This window comes from Dama dama, chromosome 17 (genome assembly GCF_033118175.1).
Source record: "Dama dama isolate Ldn47 chromosome 17, ASM3311817v1, whole genome shotgun sequence".
In the NCBI taxonomy this organism is placed as follows: domain Eukaryota; kingdom Metazoa; phylum Chordata; class Mammalia; order Artiodactyla; family Cervidae; genus Dama; species Dama dama.
The window spans coordinates 61,591,240-61,613,263 of record NC_083697.1 but is presented as its reverse complement, the minus strand read 5'-3'; the positions used below and the strand labels follow the sequence as shown (position 1 = coordinate 61,613,263).

Sequence of the window (22,024 nt, the reverse complement as noted above, 5' to 3'; positions counted from 1 at the left end):
GAAGGAAAGCTCCGCACCAGCCTGAAGGGGGCTCCTGTGTGTTCCTTGGGATTCTCAACTGTCATTTCCTGAGACAGCAAGACAGGCCCCGAGCCCCTCCCAGGCCCAGGGAGAGTCAGGCCTCCAGTTTCTGACTGAGAGGGGGATGATTGTCCAGCCGACATACACGCAGCCCGTGTTTACACTAACTTGTATTTGGGGAGACAATGCCTTCCTGTATTTACTTAACACGGTAAATATTGATAGAAATTATCCATGTCAAAAAGGCCCTTTGGGCTTCTCAGTCGTGTTTAAGAGTGAAGGAATCCTGAGATCCAGAGCTTGGGAACAACTGCTCTAGATAAATACCGTGGCTCACACACCCCTGGCCACACTCTAGGCAAAGCGAAGGGGGAGACCTCACGGGCAGAAAAATGGACCAGGGTACACGTTTGTGGATGATCACAGCTACTGAATCCAGCGCTGAGGTCTGCAGCCTTCAGCCGTAACAGAGAAGGTTCTCTGCTAACACTGGGAAGGAAAAAAAACTCATCTTCTGAAGACCGTACGTGTGTAGCTGATCTACAGCAGGTGAGTCCTGGGCAGTGCACACACGGAACACGCTCAGCCCTCCACATCCCGCTTGCTCACACACAGGACCCCCACGAGGCTGCACTGGGGTGCGAGAGTTGACCAGTTTCTTTCCTTTGATTTTTTTTACAAAGAGCCTGGCGATCTCTGCCTCTCTAGGGAGGGGTACTGGCCAACTAGCAATCTTACTGTGGAGCTCGGATTCCTCACGCGTGGAAAAGAGTAACCTCACAACCACGTGAGCACCAAGGCTCCCTCCTGGCTGAGAACGGTGATGCTGAGGTCTTCTCAAGGTGCTGCATTTAACTCGGAGCAGAACATGAGTTATGACTGGAGGGAAAATGCCCTTTGAGTGATGCCTCGCAATTTTAATTAAAAACAAAAAAACAAAAAAACAAAAATCTCAGTCATCAGTTGTCCAGTGTCTGCCTCCCCACTAGAACACAGGCTCCTGGACTGAGGGGATGCACCACGTATGCTTGAGAAGCATCTGTGGCTCCCCACCGAACAGCATGGGTGGGCGGGGGATTAAGAAGGCAGAGCTCGCCTGTACACAGACTGCTTTTGGAAACAGTTGTCTGAGTCCAGTGTCTGACTGAGCTGGAATTGGCTCCCGCAGGCCTGTGTGTGTCTCTGATCAATGACAGCAAACTGGTAGCTCAGATTAGCCAAAGTGAACGTTTACACTGAAGAAATCTATAAATGCTGACATCAGGGCTTCTTTTGAGGGGCCTGGGGGAGCTGGCTGTTGCCAGGACACCCCTGACTGGCTGGAAGGGTGTAGGGAGACGTTAGACCACTGAGCGAGCAAGTGAAGTCTCCCCATCTTATTCCTTTATCATCTACATTTAGCTACATCATTTTGAGGTTAAACAGGATATTTAGAATGATCAAATAAATATGAAATCACAATATGCTCTGGCTATCAGAGGCTATGGCAGACCATTTGGAATGACGCATGTAGCTTTGTGTGTATGTGTATAGCTCTTGTTGCAAGAATTTATTAAGACTTGAGCTGTGATGGTTCAACTGACCTGCCTAAGGCAAAGCCCCCAAGTAGACAGGAAGGTGTGTCATATAGAAAGATTGCCGCAGGACAAATCCTAGGTACTTTCCTGTCCTTTGCCATGAATGTTTTTCAGTTTTTTGCACAGGACTTAAGCCCAAAGATGAAACAGAACGCTGTGCTCACACCAGCATCCCTCTGCGGGTCATGAGCAGCCCCATGTACTCCTCAAGGCACACAGCGCGGCTCCTGGCAGCAAGGCCCGGCAGGGAGAGGGGGGAAGCCCTTCCCTGTCCTTCTGTGGTAGGGCATCTTCAATACTCTCAGCTGATCCTTCATCTCAGAGGTCTGTCTCCTCACCTTGAAGGGTCTGAGTCATTTCCTAGGCAGGTTGATAACAAGTCTAGGGGTCCCCAAAGAGAGAGAGGTCTGGAATTCTCAAGGAGAAAGAAAGGACAAACTTTTTTTCCCTCTACACTCAGCATTATATAACAAAAATGCATCCTGCCTGAGGACAGTCTCTGGATTAAACCTTCTGGCTAATTCTGTTATCTTGAAATGTAAAGTATGGGAGTAGGTCTGGTGAGGTCTTTACAACCTCCAGACATTCTTTGGATTCCTTGGAGAGTATCTAACTCCATTGCTAATACTAGCAAGGGGGTACTCTTTCTACCCCCTTCTGATGTCTATGTCAGAAGCTTTCTCTATCTCCTTTATACTTTAATAAAACTTTATTACACAAAAGCTCTGAGCATCAAGCCTCGTCTCTGGCCCTGGATTGAATTCTTCTCCTCCGGAGGCCAAGAATCCCAGCATTTTTGCGTGATTCAGCAACAACCTTTCAGGTTCTAAAAAAACAAGGAGAAAATTCTCTCGTGTAACACCTGGATTATAGCTCCTTTTCTTCTAGATACCAGGCAGGTTTTATATCTTAAATGTGTTAAGTGGAAGCACAAACCAATGACAGCTGCCACGCTGGCTTCTTGACTTGAACAGATCTTTGAATATGTGCTTTGCCTCTCACTGAGGCTTGGACATGCCCAAAGCCGCGTAGGGAGCACTGTTAAGACAGTCTCTGCAAGTCCGTCAAAAAAGGCTATCTGTGGCCATGGACAGACTCGTCAGACCTCTGCAGGGTATGTAAAGCAAGCCACCACTTTACTGACATAGTGTAAAAGAGAGATTAAAACAAGTGACCGACGTGGGGGCATCAGGAGCAGTCTCTAAGCGGGAAACTGCTCCAACCTGGAGCACTGCCCTCTGACTCAGTGGTGTCCCTCCATTTCTGGACCTGGTCCAGCGTTGCTCTGGCCAAGCCGTTGGTCGTGGGGGAGGCCGGACTGCCTCCCTGGGGAAGCACTGACGGTGGGATGCCTGGGAGAGCAGCAGCTGACAGGGCGGAGGGTGACGTGGAGCCTGACGGGGGGGATGGGCCTCCAGCTCGCTGCTCCGTGTCCCCCACGGCCACGTGTGGCCACAACTAGACGGGAGGCACAGCCAGAGGGCAGGATGCTCGCAGTAGAGGTCGTCCATCCAGGATGGAGGGAAGAGAAAGGGTACGATTACCCGAAGGCAGCACAAACGCATGCAGCTGGAGCCAGGCCTAGAGGGGGGGGCCGACTCGAACACCGTGCCTCCCCCTGACCAGAGGAGCGGAGGGCTGTGCGGGTCTACAGTGGGCAGAGCCGAGACAGACAGAAGCCACACGGTGTCCTGGAGGGGACACGGTACAGAGACTGAGAAGAACAAGGTTCTAGAACTTTCTGCCAGTACGTAGCAGCCTGTAACTTGGGCCAAGCACATCACCTCCGAAGTGGAAACTGTGTACACCTTCATACAGGGTTGTGTAAAGCTGAAATTCAACAAAGCTAGAGAATAAGGTTCACAAACTGCAAAACACTGCCCAACCATTCAATTGTTGTTCAGTTGCTCAGCCGTGTCCATCTCTTTGTGACCCTGTTGGGGCCACCGGGAGGAGGGCAATAGGGATTAAACCCCCTCCTCACAGACGGGAAACAAAGATTGGAGGTAAAGGTCAGGTTGTCTCAGTTAGATTAACGATAGCGCCTGACCCTGCATGTTGTAATTGTTAATTCTTCCGCGCCTGCATGGTATAAAACATTACTAACGTGTAACCAGTCATGCAGAGCAGGGGTGTATAAAACTGAGTCCTCCAGAATCACCGGAGGGGTCCTTGTTGGGAACTCATTCCCCTTGGACCCTCTGGTGTAATAAACTGTCCTCCACTGTCCTGAGTGTCTTCTGAGGAGTGTTTTGCGACTCTGGATTCTACAACATTTCTGGTGTGTTGGCCAGGAAGCCCTTGGAGAGACAGGTCCATTGAGCCTCTGCCTGCGACTCGCCGGAACGAGAGCCTTGGGAAGGGGAAGGTGTCTCCTCCCTCGGATCGGCTCTTGTTTTAGCGACTTGTCTTTCTAGGCAGACTTCACACGACTGCGGACGGCAGGAGGGAAGCGTGCAGGTAGGTCCCTCTGTAACAGTGGAAGAAGGGACCTGATCAAGCCCTTGGGGCTGGATGCATCTCAGGTGGCTGTGTCCTCCTAGGCTCAGTGGGGAATTTACTGAAATAAGTAAAACTCCGTTAACTGAATCTGTGCTGATTGTTTGTCAACACAAATTTTTATTTTCTGGTTTCCAAGGGACTGTCCCCTTTGCCGCAACACCCTCCTGTTCTCCTTAGGGATTCAGGGACCTCCCGAACATTGTTTAGGACCGGACTGGGAACTGTGGCTCTGGATGTACATCTGTCTGCACCAACCCGTGATAAGACAGATTTGGATCTTGCCAGGATCAGACCTGTGCGAGGAGGGGTACATAGAAGCCTGAATTGACTGGACTTGGCTGACTGCTGACAGAGAAGCGTGAGAGGTACTATCATTGAAAGGCTTAGCAGGTAAGGCCCTTTTCACCCCGGTCATAGCTGAGGTAAAGTGGCAGTTGTCACGCTCCTTTGAGTGGAGACATCGGCGGTGGCTGGGGTACAAGACCCTGGCCGAGGAGCGATGAAACAGAAGTTGGACTTCCTGTAAGTGATGGAAGGAAAGTGAAAAGCAGGAGGGGGAGCGGAGAATCCAAGCCAACCGTTCTTGAATGCGTGATTAAAAACTTCACAAAGGGCTTTGGAGGAGACTGTGGTGTAAAGCTAACCCCAGACAAGCTTAGAACCGTCTGTGAGATAGACTGGCCATCCTTTGGGGTAGGACGGCTCTCAGAGGGAGCCCTAGTACTGGACAACGTTCAGGCTGTGTACTCTGTGGTCACCGGACGGCCAAGCCACCCGATCAGTTCCTGTGTCCTGACTCATGGCTACGAATTGCACAAAAACCACCCCCTTGGGCCCAGGTATGTTATCTTGGAAAAGGAGAAAGCAAGATTTTTCTGGTGCAGGCAGAACCCAAGCAAGAAAAGTTAAAGGAAATACACTATGATCCGGAAGAGGAGGAACTCCCACCTCCCCCTCCATACTGGGGAACACGAAGGGGACCCCCAGAACAAGAGGAAGGGACAAGAGAGGAGGCAGACTTTCCTCCTCTGCCTCCGCCAGTGGAGGGTTTCTCTCCCTCCTACTGTGCCAACATTATACCCACCCCTCCCCAGTTCAGAAGAGGGAGAAAGGGAGAGCCAAGTTCGGAGGCGGCTGAGGTCTACAAAGAACCTTAAGAGAGAGGTGCTGCAAGTGCCTCTGAGGGAGGTCCAGGTGGCACCACAGGTGGGGCAGACGGACACACCCACGGCCCCACTGCTCTTTACCATCAGCCGTTCTCTACCACGGGTCTCCTGAACTGGCAAAGGCACACCCCTCCCTATTCTGAGAAGCCGCAGGGTATGATTCATCTAATGGAGACTATTTTCAGGACCCACCAACCAGTGTAGGATGACACAGCCCAGCTTCTCCTCACCCTCTTCAGTATGGAAGAGAGACACTGGACCATCACAGAGGCACGTAAGTGACTCTGAGAACACGCATCAGAGGGCCAACTGGACCCTGAAAGTTGGGCCTGAGAAGCCGCTCCTGACACAAGACCAGACCGGGACTTCAACACTGACCAAGGTAAGCAATCCTTGGAACGGTATAAGACACCATTATACAAGTCCTCAAGAAGGGGGCTCGCAAGCCTACTAACTGGCCAAGACTAACACCATGATCCAAAAAGCAGATGAGACTCCCACAGGGTTTTACGAGAGACTGTGTGAGGCCATTCGACAATACATCCACTTTGACCCAGAGACCCCTGAAAACCAAAGGCCCATAAATGCCACCCTTGTGACCCAATCGTATCCAGGTATTAGAAGGAAACTCCAAAAGATGGAGGGGTTCTTAGATCTTACCAGCACCCAAATGATAGAAATCACTGACAAGGTTTTGTCAATCGAGATCAGGAAACTATAAAAGAGGCTGAGAAAAAACAAATGGAGAGTGATAGAAGGTCCTGTCGAAAGACAGCACTCCTGGCAGCTGGGCTGGGCCACCCAGATCTCAGCAAGCAGCCCCCTGCTACCAGCGGGAGGTGAGCGGACACTCCATCAGTCATCGGCCAGGGGAGCCCCGGAACCCCTAACAGGGCTGTTTCCCGAAGTCTGGGCAGAAAGTAACCCCCCTGGACCAGGGAAAAATCACCATCCGGCAATAAGGGTTAAAGGTGAGGGCCCAGCCCACAAGGAGAAAACAATATTCTATACCGCTGGCTGCCAGGGAGGGAATCAAGCTCCTCATTGACAGGCTGAAGGCAGCAGGAATACTGGTGGAATGCCGATCACCACGGAACACCCCCATCCTCCCAGTGAAGGTGGATGGGGGAGAAGATTATCAGCCAGTTCAGGACTTGAGGTTAGTAAGTGAGGCAACGGTGATCTTACACCCAAATGTCCCTAACGCCTATACTCTGCTAAGCCTAATGCCTCCTAACGCCCAGCATTTTACCTGTTTGGATGCTTTCTTTTGTATAAGAGTGGCTCCGATTAGCCAAAGAATTTTTGCTTTCTGATGGGAAGACCCTGGGACGGGTTAGAAGACCCAGCTGACTTGGACTCAGCTGCCACAAGGATTTAAAATTCCCCTAAGATATTTGGGGAAGCCCTGGCAACAGATCTCCTCTCCTTCCCATCGGATGCTACTAAGTGTCAGATCCTACAGTATGTGGATGACCTACTCCTGATGGCAGAGACTCGTTCTCAATGCTGGGAAGGAACTAAGACTCCCATGGGCCTGCTGGACCAGGCTGGATATCAAGTATCAGATAAAAAGGCCCAGATCTGCCAGACTGAGCTAAAGTACCTGGGATTTGTTATAAAGGAAAGGAGGTGTGCCTTGGGCTTAGAATGAAAACAGGTGATCAATCAGACAAGCCAGCCTACTACCAAAATGCAAGTGAGAGACATTTGGGGAGCCGTAGGGTTTTGCCAGATCTGGATACCTGGCTTTTCACAAATAGCTAATCAAGAACCTTGTTGTGAAAGTCCCCAAATAAAGGTGCAACCACCCAGCAACTTATCTGCCGGTGAGCCAAGGCCCCCCAAACATGACTGTGAGGAGATGCTAGACGAAGTCTTCTCGAGCCGACCAGACCTCAGAGATGTCAACCAGCTGAGACTTACAGCACAGATGGGACTGGCTACCTGGGACAGGGACACAGGAAACTGAACATGCGGTAACCACAAAGGATACAGTAGTCAAGGCAGGTTGACTCCCCACACACTGTCGGCTCAACGAGCAGAGCTTATACAAGTCCTAAAATCGGCTAAAAGAAAGAAGGTAAATACACAAACTGACTCATGGTATGCCTTCACTACCTTACATGTACACAGAGCCAAATAGAATGAAAGGGGGCTATTAACTGCAACTAGCAAGGAGATAAAAAATAAAGAGGAAATTCTGCTTCTCTTGGAAGCAGTGTGGGAATCCGCTGCAGAGGCGGTAATACACCATAGGGGCCACCAAAGGGTGGACACACCTCAGGCAAAAGGGAACTGTCTGGCCGATCGAATGGCAAAGCAAGCGGCCGCCCAGGACAATACAGCAACCAAGCTTACGGTGACACCTGCTAACCGCCCAAGCGGCCCCAGTCTACGGCCAGGAAGAAACCACCTGCGCACAAACTGAGCAAGGGACGCTCGGGAGGACGGATGGTGGAAAGCCTCAGACGGGAGACGTTTCCACCCCTCTAGGCTGGCATTTCAATTGGCTACGATTTCCATCAATCCATCCATCTTGGAAAAACGACGACTTGCGAGATTTTAGACTGCTATCTTGTCATACCACGTCTAACAGCCTTGTGTGCACATGTAAGCCTCCGATGCATAACCTATGCCAAAAATAACCCGGCTCCCAAGGAGACTGTGCCTCCCGGAATACAATTAAAGGGGACCCCTCCATTTGAACATCTAGACATGGACTTCACTGAGGTAAACCCATGCTGAGGATACAAATATTTGCTGGTAACGGTATGTACTTTTATGAGATGGGTGGAAGCTTACCCCACCAAGACTGAGAAAGCAAAGGAAGTGGCCTGATGTATGCTGAGAGACATCATTCCTAGGTTTGGGTTCCCTCTGAGCATAGGATCACATAATGGACCAGCATTTGTGGCTGAGGTGCTCCAACTGGTTTGCAAAGAAACTCCATATGGCGTAGAAGCCACAAAGCTCAGGAATGGTTGAGAGAATGAACCGGACCATCAAGGTGACTTTGGCAAAATGGATGCAAGAAACTGGCGCCCCCTGGATGGACGTGCTGCCATTGGTGTTAATGAGAGTCAGAATGACCCCCGGGTCACATGGGTATCCCCCTATGAGATAATATTCAGGAGGCCTCCCCCAGTTATTTGGGAAGTAAAGGGAAATTTATGACAAAAAGGAAGGATGGAGATGTCTCAGCACCTGGAACAGTTAGGGAAGGTGATCCATGACATCACCCCCTCTGTCCAGGAGAGAATTCCATTCTCTCTTGGCACTAATGTACACCCATACTCACCAAGAGATTCAGTGTGGGTAAAGCCTTGGAAGCAGCAGATGCTCTCCTGTTCGACATGACAACCCTACCAGGGCTACAAACTCAGGATAATGTGTTCCTGTCCTGGGCCCACTCGTATGGAAACATCTATAATACTTTTAACTGTTGGCTTCGTGGGGCCACGCCTTTGTTGGTGATGGATGGACTTCCTTGGTGGGTGTCTCCCTTGCACACAGGGGACTTTAGCCCCCTCTGGTTGTTCTTGAGACAACAATGAGAAACGTTTCCTCCTTTGGTAACTCACAACCTGTCGATTCTTTCTTGGTGTAGTCTGGACTCTAACCAAATTAATCAAGGCCCTGAGGTGACATCTGAGGTAAAAGCTATGCCTAATGGTAATCCTCCTTTTTGGTCATCAGTATTTTCTTGGATCAAAGGTGATTGGTGGAAAAATCTTTTTGTGATTATTCTGTTAATCACTCTATTAATTTTAGGCCTTGAATTCTGCAACATGTAACTCAGTATGTGACCTCTAGACTGACAGCTTTGCTAGCGCTACACTGTCCCTGTGCACAGTAATGACCCATGACCGACGCCCATTCTTAAAGATAAGATGAGCATCAAGAGGGGGACATGTTGGGGCCACTGGGAAGAGGGCCAAGAGGGATTAGACCCCCTCCTCACAGATGGCTAACAGAAATGGGAAGTAAAGGTCAGGTTGTCTCAGACTAACGACAGCAACTGCACCTGCATGTTGTAAAACTAATTACTAACGTGTAACCAGTCATGCTGTGGCTCAAAACTCAACACTCAAAAACTAAGATCCGGTCCCATCACTTCATGGCAAACAGACGGGGAAACAATGGAAACAGTGAGAGACTTTATTTTGGGGGGATCCAAAATCACTGTAGATGGTGACTGCAGCCATGAAATGAAAAGATCCTTGCTCCTTGGAAGAAAAGCTATGACCCACCTAGATAGCATATTAAAAAGCAGAGACATTACTTTGCCAACAAAGGTTCATCTAGTCAAAGCTATGGTTTTTCCAGCAGTCATATAAGGATGTGAGAGTTGGACTATAAAGAAAGCTGAGTGCCAAAGAATTGATGCTTTTGAACTGTGGTGTTGGAAATGGCTCTTGAGAGTCCCTGGGATTGCAAGGAGATCCAACCAGTCCATCCTAAAGGAAATCAGTCCTGAATAGTCATTGGAAGGACTGATGCTGAAGCAGAAGCTCCAGAAGCTGAAGCTTCTGGCCACCTGATGTGAAGAACTGACTCCTTGGAAAAGACCCTGATGCTGGGAAAGATTGAAGGTGGGAGGAGAAGGGGACAACAGAGGATGAGATGGTTGGATGGCATCACCGACTCGATGGATGTGAGTTTGAGCAAGCTTCCAGAGTTGGTGATGGATAGGGAAGCCTAGTGTGCTGCAGTCCATGGGGTTGCAGAGAGTCAGACACAACTGAGCAATTGAACTGAACCAGTCAAGTCGCAGGGGGTATAAAACCAAGTCCTCCAAAATCATTGAATCCTTATTGGGAATCGATTCCCCTTGGACCCGCTGGTGTAATAAACTGTACTCCACTATCCTGAGTGTCCTCAAGAGGAGTGTTTTGCAACTCCGGATTCTACAACAACCCCATGGACTGCAGCACACCAGGCTTCCCTGTCCTTCACTATCTCCTAGAGTTTGCTCAAACTCAAGTCCATTGAGTCGATGATGCCATCCAACCATCTCAATTTCTGTCACCATTCAATACAAAGTCTATTATTCTCACTCTTTAGAGGAAAAAAAATGTTGCAAAGGCTGATTAGATTAACAGCTAATTTCAGAAAATAAAGCAAAAAGATAAGAAAACAAAAATCCTTGCAAACCCAAAATACTTTCAACCAACAAGCATTCTGTTCTCTTGGCCAGGATATAGATGTTACTTTTTAAGAAAAACTGAAACATGATTTGTTTTTGCTCTGCTGCTCCACACACCTTTCTTGGGCCTTGAATGAGCCACAGTGTAGACAAAATAAAAAGTGTAGACAAAACAACTGACTTGGCAAATACCACCTTGTGAGAAGTGAGGGGGAGCAACGGGCAGTCTGGAAGAACCTCCAGGCGCGGCCTCCCTGAACCCAGCAGAGCCAGAGCTGGCCGGGCAGCGGGGCACCTGGGCCTCCACTGGGTCTGGGGTAACACATGGCTCCTCCTGTTCTAAGGGAAGAGCGGAGGCTGGCCCTGGAGGAAGCCTGGAGAGACGCACAGATATTACCGTTACCAGGGAAATGCACTGTTGGAAACAGCTTCTCTGGGCCCTTGGGGGTGTACTGAGCAGCATCCAAACTGGGGGTGGAGGCTGCGATGGGAAAGAAGTGGGGTGGAGAGAGGAGGCCACACTGTCATCAGGAGGGGGAGAGGGGGTGGGGTGCAGCTAGTCTTCCGGGGTGCAAAGGGTGAGGGTGGGAGATGGGCAGGGAGGGATAAGAGAGAATGTGAGAGTGCAGCCTGGCCCTGCCCCGGAGTGAGGAAAGACCGATTCTGGCTGGCTTGTGCAGGCTCCCTGCCAACTAGAGGAAAGGCAGCCATGGGCCCTGGGAAGGGAGGTGTCAAGGGGGGCTGTGCAAACACACTCCCGGGGGGACAGCCCAGCCCTCATGTTGATCCAGCCTTTTCTCCCCTCTGCAGAAAAGTAACTGCGCGTCCGTCCGCAGAACAAGGAGAAGGGTATTCACTGAAAGGAACTAAGGGAAAAGAACACCCAAGAATCAGGCTAGCTCCTCCTCCCTTCCCGAGTCGGGGGCGGGGGCAGGGTGGAGACTCAGAGACGTCTGTCTGTACTCCCTCCTCCCTTTCAACCTCCTACCCCAAATTTATCTTTTTCTTCATTTCACGTGATAGGAATGTGATGTCATATTTTCTGTTACTCATCACGTTAGCAAACACAGTTACTGCCAATTGACAGAACTGCTTCCTTGGGATGAGCGGGCCAAATGGGCTCCTGCCCCAGGCCTTGCATGCTCACTGTCCCCAAGTTACAATCATGGCCTGTCAGCATCACCCTCCGCCCAGCTAGCGTGGGTCTCCTAGGAGCGTGTGGGGCTCCTGGGCAGAGGGCCTGAGGGATGCAGGGGCCCACTGCAGCACAGAGCCAGAGTGGGTTTAGGTCCTGGCAGGCAGCTGTGTGACCATGCTCAACACTTGACCTCTCTGCGCCTTGGAGACTGTCCTCATTTCTTAGAGAGGATTCAGGGCCAATTTCCCAAGGCTGTGGTGAGGCTCACGGGAGACTGGGAGGCCAGCACCATGCCTCACAGTCAACATCAAGAGACTTAACTGAGCATCTACTATGTGACAGGCTCTGTCCGAGGAGTGGGGTACAACGGCCAGTGGCCCCGTCCAGCCCACCGCGGGAGGCCTGCAGCCTGCTGGGGAGAAAGGCCGTAAGAAGGCCTGCCACCTGGCTGAGCGCAGAGCGGGGCTAGGAGCCTGCGGCCCCCGTGCTCCGCGGCGCACCAGCTCCGCCTCGTGGGGCAGGTTACCTCACCTCCCCGCGTTTCAGTGTCCTCGACTCCAAGCAAGGACAGGAGGAAGGACGTGGCCCCGATCGCACTGTGAAGTCCGAAGGAAGCAGCTTAAGTAACTTCACCCAACATCCGGTCCACGGGAAAGTTAAGTACTGACTTTAATAATAATGGCAACTGTAATAACACTAAAGGTGCTAAGTCTGCTGAGCAGAGAGTAGAAGGCAGGACGAAGGCAGAGGCCCCTGACCCAGCCTGAAGGTGGGAGCGGAGGCCACCTCGGGGACAGAGCCGCAGAGACGACACTCAGACTCTGGCCTGAAGGGGAACGTTTATGAAGCTGACCCTGAGGAGCTGCAGTGCGATTGGATACAGAAACCTCGGTGCTGCCCAGCTCGGTTCGTGTCAAGTGGAGGGAAAGGTCCTGCCTCCCCCTGGCCGCTGTGCTGAGGAACCTCAGTGAGTCGGGCCTCGATGGGGCCCCTGAGCCGGCCTGGGGAGCCCCGGGGTGACAGCACGCAGAGTAAATGTTTTAGAAGCAGGACCACGTGCTCTAGGAGCAGCCGGGCCTGGAGCCCAAGGAGTCCCCAGGAGCCCTGCTGCCTGCGGGACGCAGGCCCCGGGGGAGGCAGAGGCAGGAAGGGTGCACCGCTGAGCCGTCTCCTGGAAATACTTACAGTGCAGTCACTGATTTGGTAAATACATGGTCACACTTACTGTGACCACATCCTACCCTCTGAATGTTTATCTCAGAGTTAACTGGATGACCCTGTGAAGTGGGGCTCTCACAAACTGCTTTCTAGATTTTTTTTTTCTAAATTTTTCTAATAAATCCTGTTTGTAAACCACAGAGACTAGGGTAGCTCCTGTAACGAAACCAGCCTCGGCTCTGACATTTGTGATCCCAGGCTGAGCGTCCGGTTGACTGTAAGCCCTCCTATCAGCCTCTGAGTCACTGAACTGAAGCCTGGGGGAAACCAGGGCCTGCAGGGTGGCTGCCTGCCCCGCCGCAGAGCGAACAGGCCACCAGGCACAGAGGGAGGCTTTTATACCTGAGAGGACACATGTGATGACGTCAGGGCTTTTTCACTTGAAAATCTTAGCAGTAAATCGTGATCGCTAAACCTAAAGGCAGACCACTCAATAACTCGGACAGTCTCTCCAGATTTTCCGAGTAAGCGCGGCTTCCGTCTCTATGTCAAGCTGACTGCAGGCTTACCGAGGTCGATGAGAATGGCGTGCTGCTGGGAGGTGAGCTGCTTCAAGAGCTCTTTGTAGGGCGTGTCCTTGGGCTGCTGTTTGCAGGGAAACTGGTGCTTCAGGTGGTACTGCTCCGCCAAGAATTTCCAGATCTCACCCCGGTGGTGTCGCGGCACACCTTTGGGGGGGGGGGGGCGGGGTGGGAAAAAGACAAGACTTCATGTACAGAATGCGACTGAGCGATAAAGCGAGCTGTGTCTCACTCTGCTGACTCGGCTCCTCGTTCCATTAAGAGTTAACAGCACAGAAATGGAAACAGAGCAACCAAATTCTGTCCTATCGGGTCCCTTCCTTCCTCCACAGCCCCTGCCATTCTTCCCTTAAGTCCCCGACACCCTCCTACCTTTCAAGCATATATGTACTATGTTTGGACTCTGTTTGGGCTGTGCCAGACTCTGCAATAAACTGATGAAAAAAGACATGAAAATCCCTAACTAGCACCAATTAACAATGTCCTCAGGAAGTAACTGCGAGCATGTGAAACGACACTGCAAAATGTGATCTCAGAGAAGGGACAGAAGAAAACAGGTGAGTCTGGACGAAGGAGATGAAGGTTTCCTGGATTCCTTCACTGGTGCCAAGACTCAAGAGCGAAAGAGGGGAGAAGTCCAGTCAGAGGAAAGGAACTGCTAGTGTTGTCTGGACCTCCGAGGACACAGTGCATGTGTGGGAGGAGCAGATAGGTGGCAGCCAGGCTAGACAGGGCTTCACTAGAGGTCAAACTGAGGGCAAGAAAGCTGCACTTCATGCAGCAGCTGAAAGGAATGACCCAATGTTTTGAAGCGGAGGAAGGAGTAGCTGAATCAAAGCTGATATTCTGGAATACTGACTGGACATCCTTCGGCAAGGGTGGGTTGGAGGAAGCGGTCAGATGCTAGACAGGGCACAGTCTGCATGAACGTGCCCTGGTGGGCATTCAATGTGGACCTGGAAGCAAGAAAGATCACCTAGGAGCCTCTTCCTAATGTTTCAGATGTGACTGAGCTTAACGCTCAGCGTGCTGTTAAAAGGTCATCTAAGAGAAGTTCTCTTAAAGTCAGTGAGGGCTCATCAGAAAAAGTGACTGTTTTGAATCAAATTCTTGTGTTCTTGACTCCGCTGTTTCAAGGCCCAGATGTGGAAATGGGAAGACCAAGAAAATAGCAGGATAAGACACCGAACCCTTCTCGTTCCTGAGAGGCGCACTCTTCAAAGAAAGGGAGCCTCTGACTCAGGGATTAATCTTTCCATCCAGAAAAAGCATGTGAGGACCGCGTGCCCTTCCCTGCCCCTTGGGCACCTACCCAGGAAGGCTACTGGCCAGTCCCCCCAGCCGTCTCTCAGAGCAGGTGCTACTCCAGGAAAGAGCAGCAGCTAATCCTCCCCAGGAGGTGACCAGGCGCTGTCACTGCTCCACACCCTTCATGTCATCCCCACAACCTGCTGTGGGGAACTCGATGATATTCCACGTGGCGGGAAGAAGGGAGCGGAGGCCCCCTTCTGAGCAGAGATACCCCAGGGGGATGGTGGCAGCCCAGGGACAGTGACCACCGTGTCCTCTTGAAGTTCTCACTGCTGGACAGGCTGCTACTCACAAGGATAATGGGGGAGAATATTTTATGTTCCTACCTGGCAATTAATAATAAAATCATCATTTGTGGATCAAAACCAGAGAGTCAATTTCACTTATGACAGACCCACAGGAACTCTTTAGAAAGCGCTACTCAGCTGTCCCCTGCGAAGACTTATAGTATAGTCAGTGATTTGGTTTTACACAGTGGGAGAAAAACATGACCACACTTATTGTGACCACATCCTACCCTGTGAATGTTTATCTCAAGAGTTTACTGGATGACCCTGTGAAGTAGGTTGAATGGTGACCTCCCAAAAGGTATGTCCACATCCTGATCACCAGAAGCTATGAGTGTTACCTGATTCGGGAAGAGGGTCTTTGCAGCTATAATTAAGTTAGGCAGAGACCTTGAAATGAGATCATCCTGGGTGATCATTATCTAGGTGGTCCCTATATCCAATGACAATATCTTTAGAAGACAAGAAGAGAAAGTGCCATGTCCATGGAGACAAAGTGTTGTGGCCACAGACAAGCGATGCTGACGGCCACCAGGGGCCCGAAGAGGCCGAGTGCAGCCTGCCCGCACCCTGCCTCCAGACATCTGTGTTCCAACCCTGAGAGAAGACCTTCTGTTGCTTTAGCCACCAATATTGTTATCACTTGTTATGGCAGCAACAGAAAACTAACCTATTCTTATAAAAGGCATAAAAATGCCTTTTTATATCATTCTGTTTCTTTTCTCCCTACTCTTCCTGCTCAGATGTTTCTCAAGGGGAGAGGTGAGTACAGACACAAATAAACCTCGTATTTCAGACCGTATTAGAAGTAAATGTAGGCTGAAAAATAGTCAGCATGTTAAATGATTCATAGTGGGGCTTTCAACAAAATATTCCTGTCAAACTGGGAAATATCCCAAGTTATGAGAGGACCAATTTCCCCTTATTACTAAATCATTCCCATTATCTTATCAAACTTTAACTTGGGAGAGGAAACAAGTATTGGCTGTCACTGACGGTGCCACATACTCGGCGTTTAAGGGGAAGCTTACGTTGTATGACTTAGAAAGGGTCACGCAAACTGGTGCCAATGTTTTCGCTAAGAATGAGCTTCAACACCCTGCCCCGTGCTCGGTTTTGCCTCCACTCCTGACCCCAGAGAGAACCCTGGCAGTGGACCGGGGCCTGCGGGCAGGAAGCCTCCCTCCCTCCACACGTAAATACTCTTCAATTTTGACTGCCTTTGCTGCTCATTATTTAAATGGGGGAGGGGGACAATCTTCTGAAAATAGAGAGATATAAAGAAGAAAGTGAAAAACCACCCCTTACTAGAGGTAACACACAATTCACCACCCAAAGCAGGAAGCTTCTGACAGTGAAGGGGAGGAAGGCTACTAATTATTGTACTTGCACAGGCGGAAAAGCAAGACCATGCTGGGGAGCCCGGATATATGCCTCCTCCCTACAACTCGGGTGTCTGCAGACACGTCACGTACAGTGACGGAGTTACAGACCAGTACGTGAGGCCACGCTGTCCTCTCTTACGCAACAACTTCCCACAGACATCTTCTGCATCAGTTAATACAAATCTACTGTGCTATTTTCAAGGAATATGATGTGGGTGTGGCCATGTGGTTGGGTTTTTCGGTCATTAAATGATGCCACAGTCAACACCCTTCCCACTGCAGTATATTTTTACTGATTGACTTCTAGAATGGGTTTCTATACACGGCAATGCTGGGGCAAAGGTAAGAAGAGATAGACCTATCTCACATTGCCAGCTGCTCAGGAAGCCTCTTTGCCTCTCTGCAATGCCACTCCTAGAAAAGTATGGTCCAGGTTATAAAACTCTACCTTGCCGCCTTTAGAGAAATCATTTAAAGCCAAAGTAAACTTTGAGTTTAAAATTCCCTATAATTCTTCCTCGTACCAAGTTGACACCCTAAAATCCCACCATCCTGATCCGACTTTAACTTGGGACGTTTATAAATCTCTTTACTTCTGCCACTTAGGGGTCTTTAGATCATCAAGAAGAGAGGCCTTGTTACCCGCACAGGGCATGTCTTTATTTCAAGGGTTTGTAAGTGACTTGGCCTCTACCTCAAAGATTCAAAGTGAAGTTCCGATTTGATCTCTTTTTATAATCATTCTGAGTTAAGAGATGGACTGTGGTCATCTGTTTGGAGGTATTAGATCTTACATGTTGAAACCAGCTGAATAACTGACAAATAACAATTTCCTTTTATAATTAGTAAAAGGAATAGTAATAATCCTTTTACAATTAGTGATACAAAGTTCCTGGCACAGAAAGTGATGTGGCAGCTCACCTCAGTATAAACTGTCCAATCCTCTATTGTCAGCTTCGTCATGTAGGTTCCAGATACTGTGCTGAGTTCAGTCATGTCTGACTCTTTGTGACCCCATGGACTGTAGCACACCAGGTTCCTCTGTCGATGGAATTTTCCAGGCAAGAATACTGGAGTGGGTTGCCATGCCCTTCTCCAGGGGCACTTCCTGACCAAGTACCTAGAGTACTTCATTTGGTTCCTCTTGTAAATGCATGATGAAAACCACTATATGTTCAGGTGCCAGGCTCCTAAGAAGCTCAAACAATCTGGACTGCTGTCACAGAACCACGCAATTTACCTATGCAAAAGTAGAGCTACCTGAAGACTATCATCTAGTCAACAATGAAAAGGGAAAGACAGGACTCATTCTTTTTTCTGCTTTCTTTTTTCAAAATGGCAATCTGGGGCCAGTTGGTGCAATGGTAAGCCTCCAGCAGCCATCACTGCACAAAGAATATAAGACCTGGAAGAAAGCTGTGAGATCCTCTGCAGGGTCCACACCTCTCATTCTGGAACCAGAGGCCAGAAAGATGAGGACAACCGCCACAGGCCACGGTGGCCGATACAGGACCCGAGTCCTCAGCGCCCGCACTTCTGGTCTCTGAGAACAGCACGGCCGAGGCCTAGCTCAACCCTGGGCGGCATCAGCGGTGGCTAGAACTCCAGCAGCCTGGGACGTCACCTGCTCTGCGGTCCTGGGCCCGTAACTCAACATCTCTAGGTCCACGTCTCCTTAACCATATAGAGGGGAAAGTTTTAACTAGTGCTAACTCATATATTATTACTAAAACTTAAGCTGTCAAAACTCAGATAAAGGTTAGATAATACCTAATAGAGAGACCATCGTAGAAAAGCTGCTTTGCTCCATTTACTCACAGAGTAAATAATGCATGTGCAACTTGGTTTACTGAGCTGCTCACGCAATCAGAACATAAGATTTACCACCCTTATTCTAAACACCTGGTTATTCACGCCCAGACTGACAAGACTTCAGGAGCGCTAGAACTAGATTAGACTCAGGAAACTTCCCATCTTGCCAGTAGACATTAACATACGTTTAAAAATAAATAGTTTTGTGTTACTTGAACACTAACAATCACTGAAGAACAATCAATAAGCTCTAAAATCGAAGTCAAACTACCTCCAGTTTTTTCTTTTGAAATGTTCCAATGAAGGGCCAGTTTTTTCTTTTTAAATGTTCCAATCCTTACAGACTGACACTTTGATAAAAGACAGTGAATTAGCAATGGGAAAAAAATAAGACTGACAAAATATACAAGACCACTTTCTTCCACTAGGATCACTGTCAAATCACGGGGGAAGTTTCTAGATGCTGAGTCTCAGGTTCTGCACTCACCCTGGATCAGCAACTGTCCAGACCAGCACCCACGCAGCAGATCACACTGAACACAGGCTGCCCACACCCCCCGGCCTCTCAGCAGAGCATACACCTGCAGCGGCTCCTCACAACGGCCACAGCTGTCACCCACATCTCACACACGTGCACAGTGAGGCCAGAGACGTTAAGCCATTTGCCTAAGAACACTGCAGAGCAACTGGTAGAAGCGGGATCCAAACCCGAGTCTACCTGCCTGAAGTCTGGGCGGGACTCTGACCTGCGGAGAGCACCCAGACAGAGGGCACACAGCTTGCTGTCAGTTTACTATGTAACTCTGTATATCGTCACGTTGTTAGGCAGCTTGTAGGCAACTAGGCCCTTAGCTGTACCTTTTTCTTCTTCCTGTTTCCTTAATTTAAGAGAAATCGTAATTTAAGAGAAATTGAGACGAAGACATCTGGAAACAAATCGGGTAAAGACATGATAAACAGGAGAGAGATCGTTGCTGAAATTGAACCTAAAATTTTTTTTTTTATTCCATACTTCTCCCTAGTCATCAATGAGGGGTGAGGCCAACTGGACTGATTCCCAGTTAGGCTTACCTTGGCCAACAGCCGAGTGCATTTTCTCCATGTCAAACTTAATTTTTGACCTTCCTGGAGTGCTAAGTATCTTTTCCCACACTGTAGTCACTTCTTTAAGACAAGGAGTGATTTCTTCATAATCAAGCTTTAGACGCTTGTTCAGCAAATCATTCTCAGAGGCTAGAACAGACAATTGAAGAGCACGTTAGTGAGTTATGGCTATGCATCTCCTGTCTCACAGCAAGGCTGCCGGCTTATCACCACCACTGAGACGCTGGTAGCCAGCAGCTGCAGCCAGCTTAACAGGTCCAAGGTGAAGACTGGTTCCCGCCCCACCCCAGCTTTCTTATCACAGAAAAAGCTATATACCCAGGAGGCATCCCTCATTCCTCTTATTCTCCCTGATGGATTTTGTTGGCTCTTCTGCTAAAATATACCTCACCTGTCCAATCCTACCCATCTCCATGGCTACCCTATATTAACTGTAACCATGTCAAAGGCAAGGACTGCGTGTTAGAACTCCTGGTGCCTGGAAGGATTAGATCTCAACAAAACTTCACCTAAACTAGGAGAGGCTCTCGGAGGATAGTTCCTTCTTGGAGCCAAACCTCCATTAAGTATTGATAACATCTACCCTTCCTCACGTTTCTGCTGCCTGGGGCTGAACAGAATAAATCTACCTTTTTCACATGGCATCTTCTCAAATATATGAAGATAGTTACTACGTCCTTCCTTTTTCAGCCTACAGGTCCACTAGGAAGAACTCTACCTGAGTCACCAAACTGGAGGTGGGGGGAATCAACAAAGGAAAGGAAATGTGAGCGTTCTAAGAAGGACTAAAACTGACAGCCTCACTCCCACCAAACCACTCACTCCTACTCAGACCACAGGGGCGATGCTGTCAGCCCCACACCCGTCCACAGCACATCCCCCATCTGGACTGTGAGCTATAGGGAAAGCGGGTAGGAGACAGAGCTAGGCAGGGGCCAATATACAGGCTTCTGCGGAGCGGCTAAGCTTGTCTTCTTTACGACAACAATAAACAAATCCTGCAAGTCTTCAGTACTTACACTTAGTAACATTTAATGTTGACAACACGCTGAGGTAGGTTTTTTTATGTTTCTTCAATAATATCATTTAAAACAACATTTTTATTTATTAATTGACAGATAATTGCTTTACAATTTTATATTAGTTTCTGCCATATATCAACATGAATCTGAGGCAGGGTTTTTTTTGAATGAGAGGACTGGGCTCAACATCTAAGGCCCAAGCAGAAGGCATAGTGGGCCTAAACCCCCTGCCTTTCTCTACTCTTCACCACACTGCAGAAGTTGCTGTGATGAATGACACATTGTTTTCTAAGGATGTATCAATTAGGGGCCTTAAATATTTGATAGAATCCAGTGGAGCTGTTTGGACCTAGAGTTTTCTTTGTGTGAAAGATTTTTAATACAAATTTTATCTCTTTAACAGATATAGGAACATTCAGACTTTTTTTTTCCTTATTTCAGTTTTGATAAATTGCATCTTTCAATAAGTTTGCCCATTTCATCTCAGTTGTTTAGTTCATTAGCAAAGAGTTCTTAGTCCCAGAGACACTGGTAAGTCAGTATGTACCTCGAATAAGTCTGCTCTCCCCTGACCCATAAACACACACTGCCTAGCACCAAATCTTATTCTGGAGAAGACCAAGGTTGAGCAGGTTCGTTACTTTGTCCAGGGCAGCAGAGTAGGATGTGCTGGGCAAAGGATTTTTGCACCCTGAATTATTTTTTAAATAGGAATTACCGCTATTTCATTGAGTCACTCCTGTAAAGATAAATGAGATGAAGTACACTTAGTTGCTCAGACTCTCAGTTGTGTCTGACTCTTTGCAACCCCATGGACTGCAGCATGCCAGGCTTCCCTGGCCTGCACCAACATTCAGAAAACTAAAATCATGGCATCTGATCCCATCACTTCATGGCAAATAGATGGGGAAATAATGGAAACAGTGAGAGACTTTATTTTTGGGGGCTCCAAAATCACTGCAGATGGTGACTGCAGCCGTGAATTTAAGATACGTCCTTGGAAGAAAAGTATGACCATCCTAGACAGCATATTAAAAAGCAGAGACATTAGTTTGCCAACAAAGGTCCATCTAGTCAAAGCTATGGTTTTTCCAGTAGTCATGTATGGATGTGAGAGTTGGACTATAAAGAAAGCTGAGCGTCGAAGAATTGATGCTTTTGAACTGTGGTGCTGGAGAAGACTCTTGAGAGTCCGTTGGACTGCAAGGACATCCAACCAGTCCATCCTAAAGGAGATCAGTCCTGAATATTCATTGGAAGGACTGATGCTAAAGCTGAAACCCCAAAACTTTGGCCACCTGATGTGAAGAACTGACTCCTTGGAAAAGACCCTGATGCTGAGAAAGACTGAAGGTGGGAGAAGAAGGGAACGACAGAGGATGAGATGGTTGGATGGCATCACAGACTCAATGGACATGAGTTTGAGTAAGCTCCAGGAGTTGATGATGGACAGGGAGGCCTGGCGTGCTATAGTCCATGGGGTCACAAAGAGTTGGACATGACTGAGCAACTGAACTGAACTGAACTGAACTGAACTGAACTGAACTTCACAGACAAGGTGCTCCTCTGACTGCTGCCATCTCTTGAAAGCTTAGGAAGGGAAGGAAGGCTAAGGGGCTGGGAGGCTGAGTAATTAAGTGACACCCAAACTTGTAGAAATTTTAGAAAAACCACACTAATTTTTTTATAACCAACATGTGGTATTTGTTTAACCAGGAAAAAACTTTTAAAAATATCTTCAATTATACTTCAATTAAAACTCAAACTTCACTGTGTTACCATTATGCAGATGTAGTATCATAATGATCCAG

General features: G+C 48.8%; 1 protein-coding gene across 9 annotated transcripts in view; it reads right to left on the bottom strand.

Annotated features, from left to right (window-relative positions):
* The window catches only part of TBC1D1 (TBC1 domain family member 1), a 224,886-nt gene that overhangs the window by 20,676 nt on the left and 182,186 nt on the right, over window positions 1-22,024 (bottom strand). For 8 of the 9 annotated variants that reach the window (XM_061164542.1, XM_061164540.1, XM_061164541.1 and 5 more), the window contains 2 exons: window positions 19,159-19,320; window positions 13,281-13,439 (listed from right to left, as the gene is read on the bottom strand). In XM_061164542.1, the coding sequence (XP_061020525.1) occupies window positions 13,281-13,439; window positions 19,159-19,320 (321 nt within the window). The remainder of the gene's footprint in view (window positions 1-13,280; window positions 13,440-19,158; window positions 19,321-22,024) is intronic. The other variant, XM_061164544.1, reaches the window with a different exon arrangement.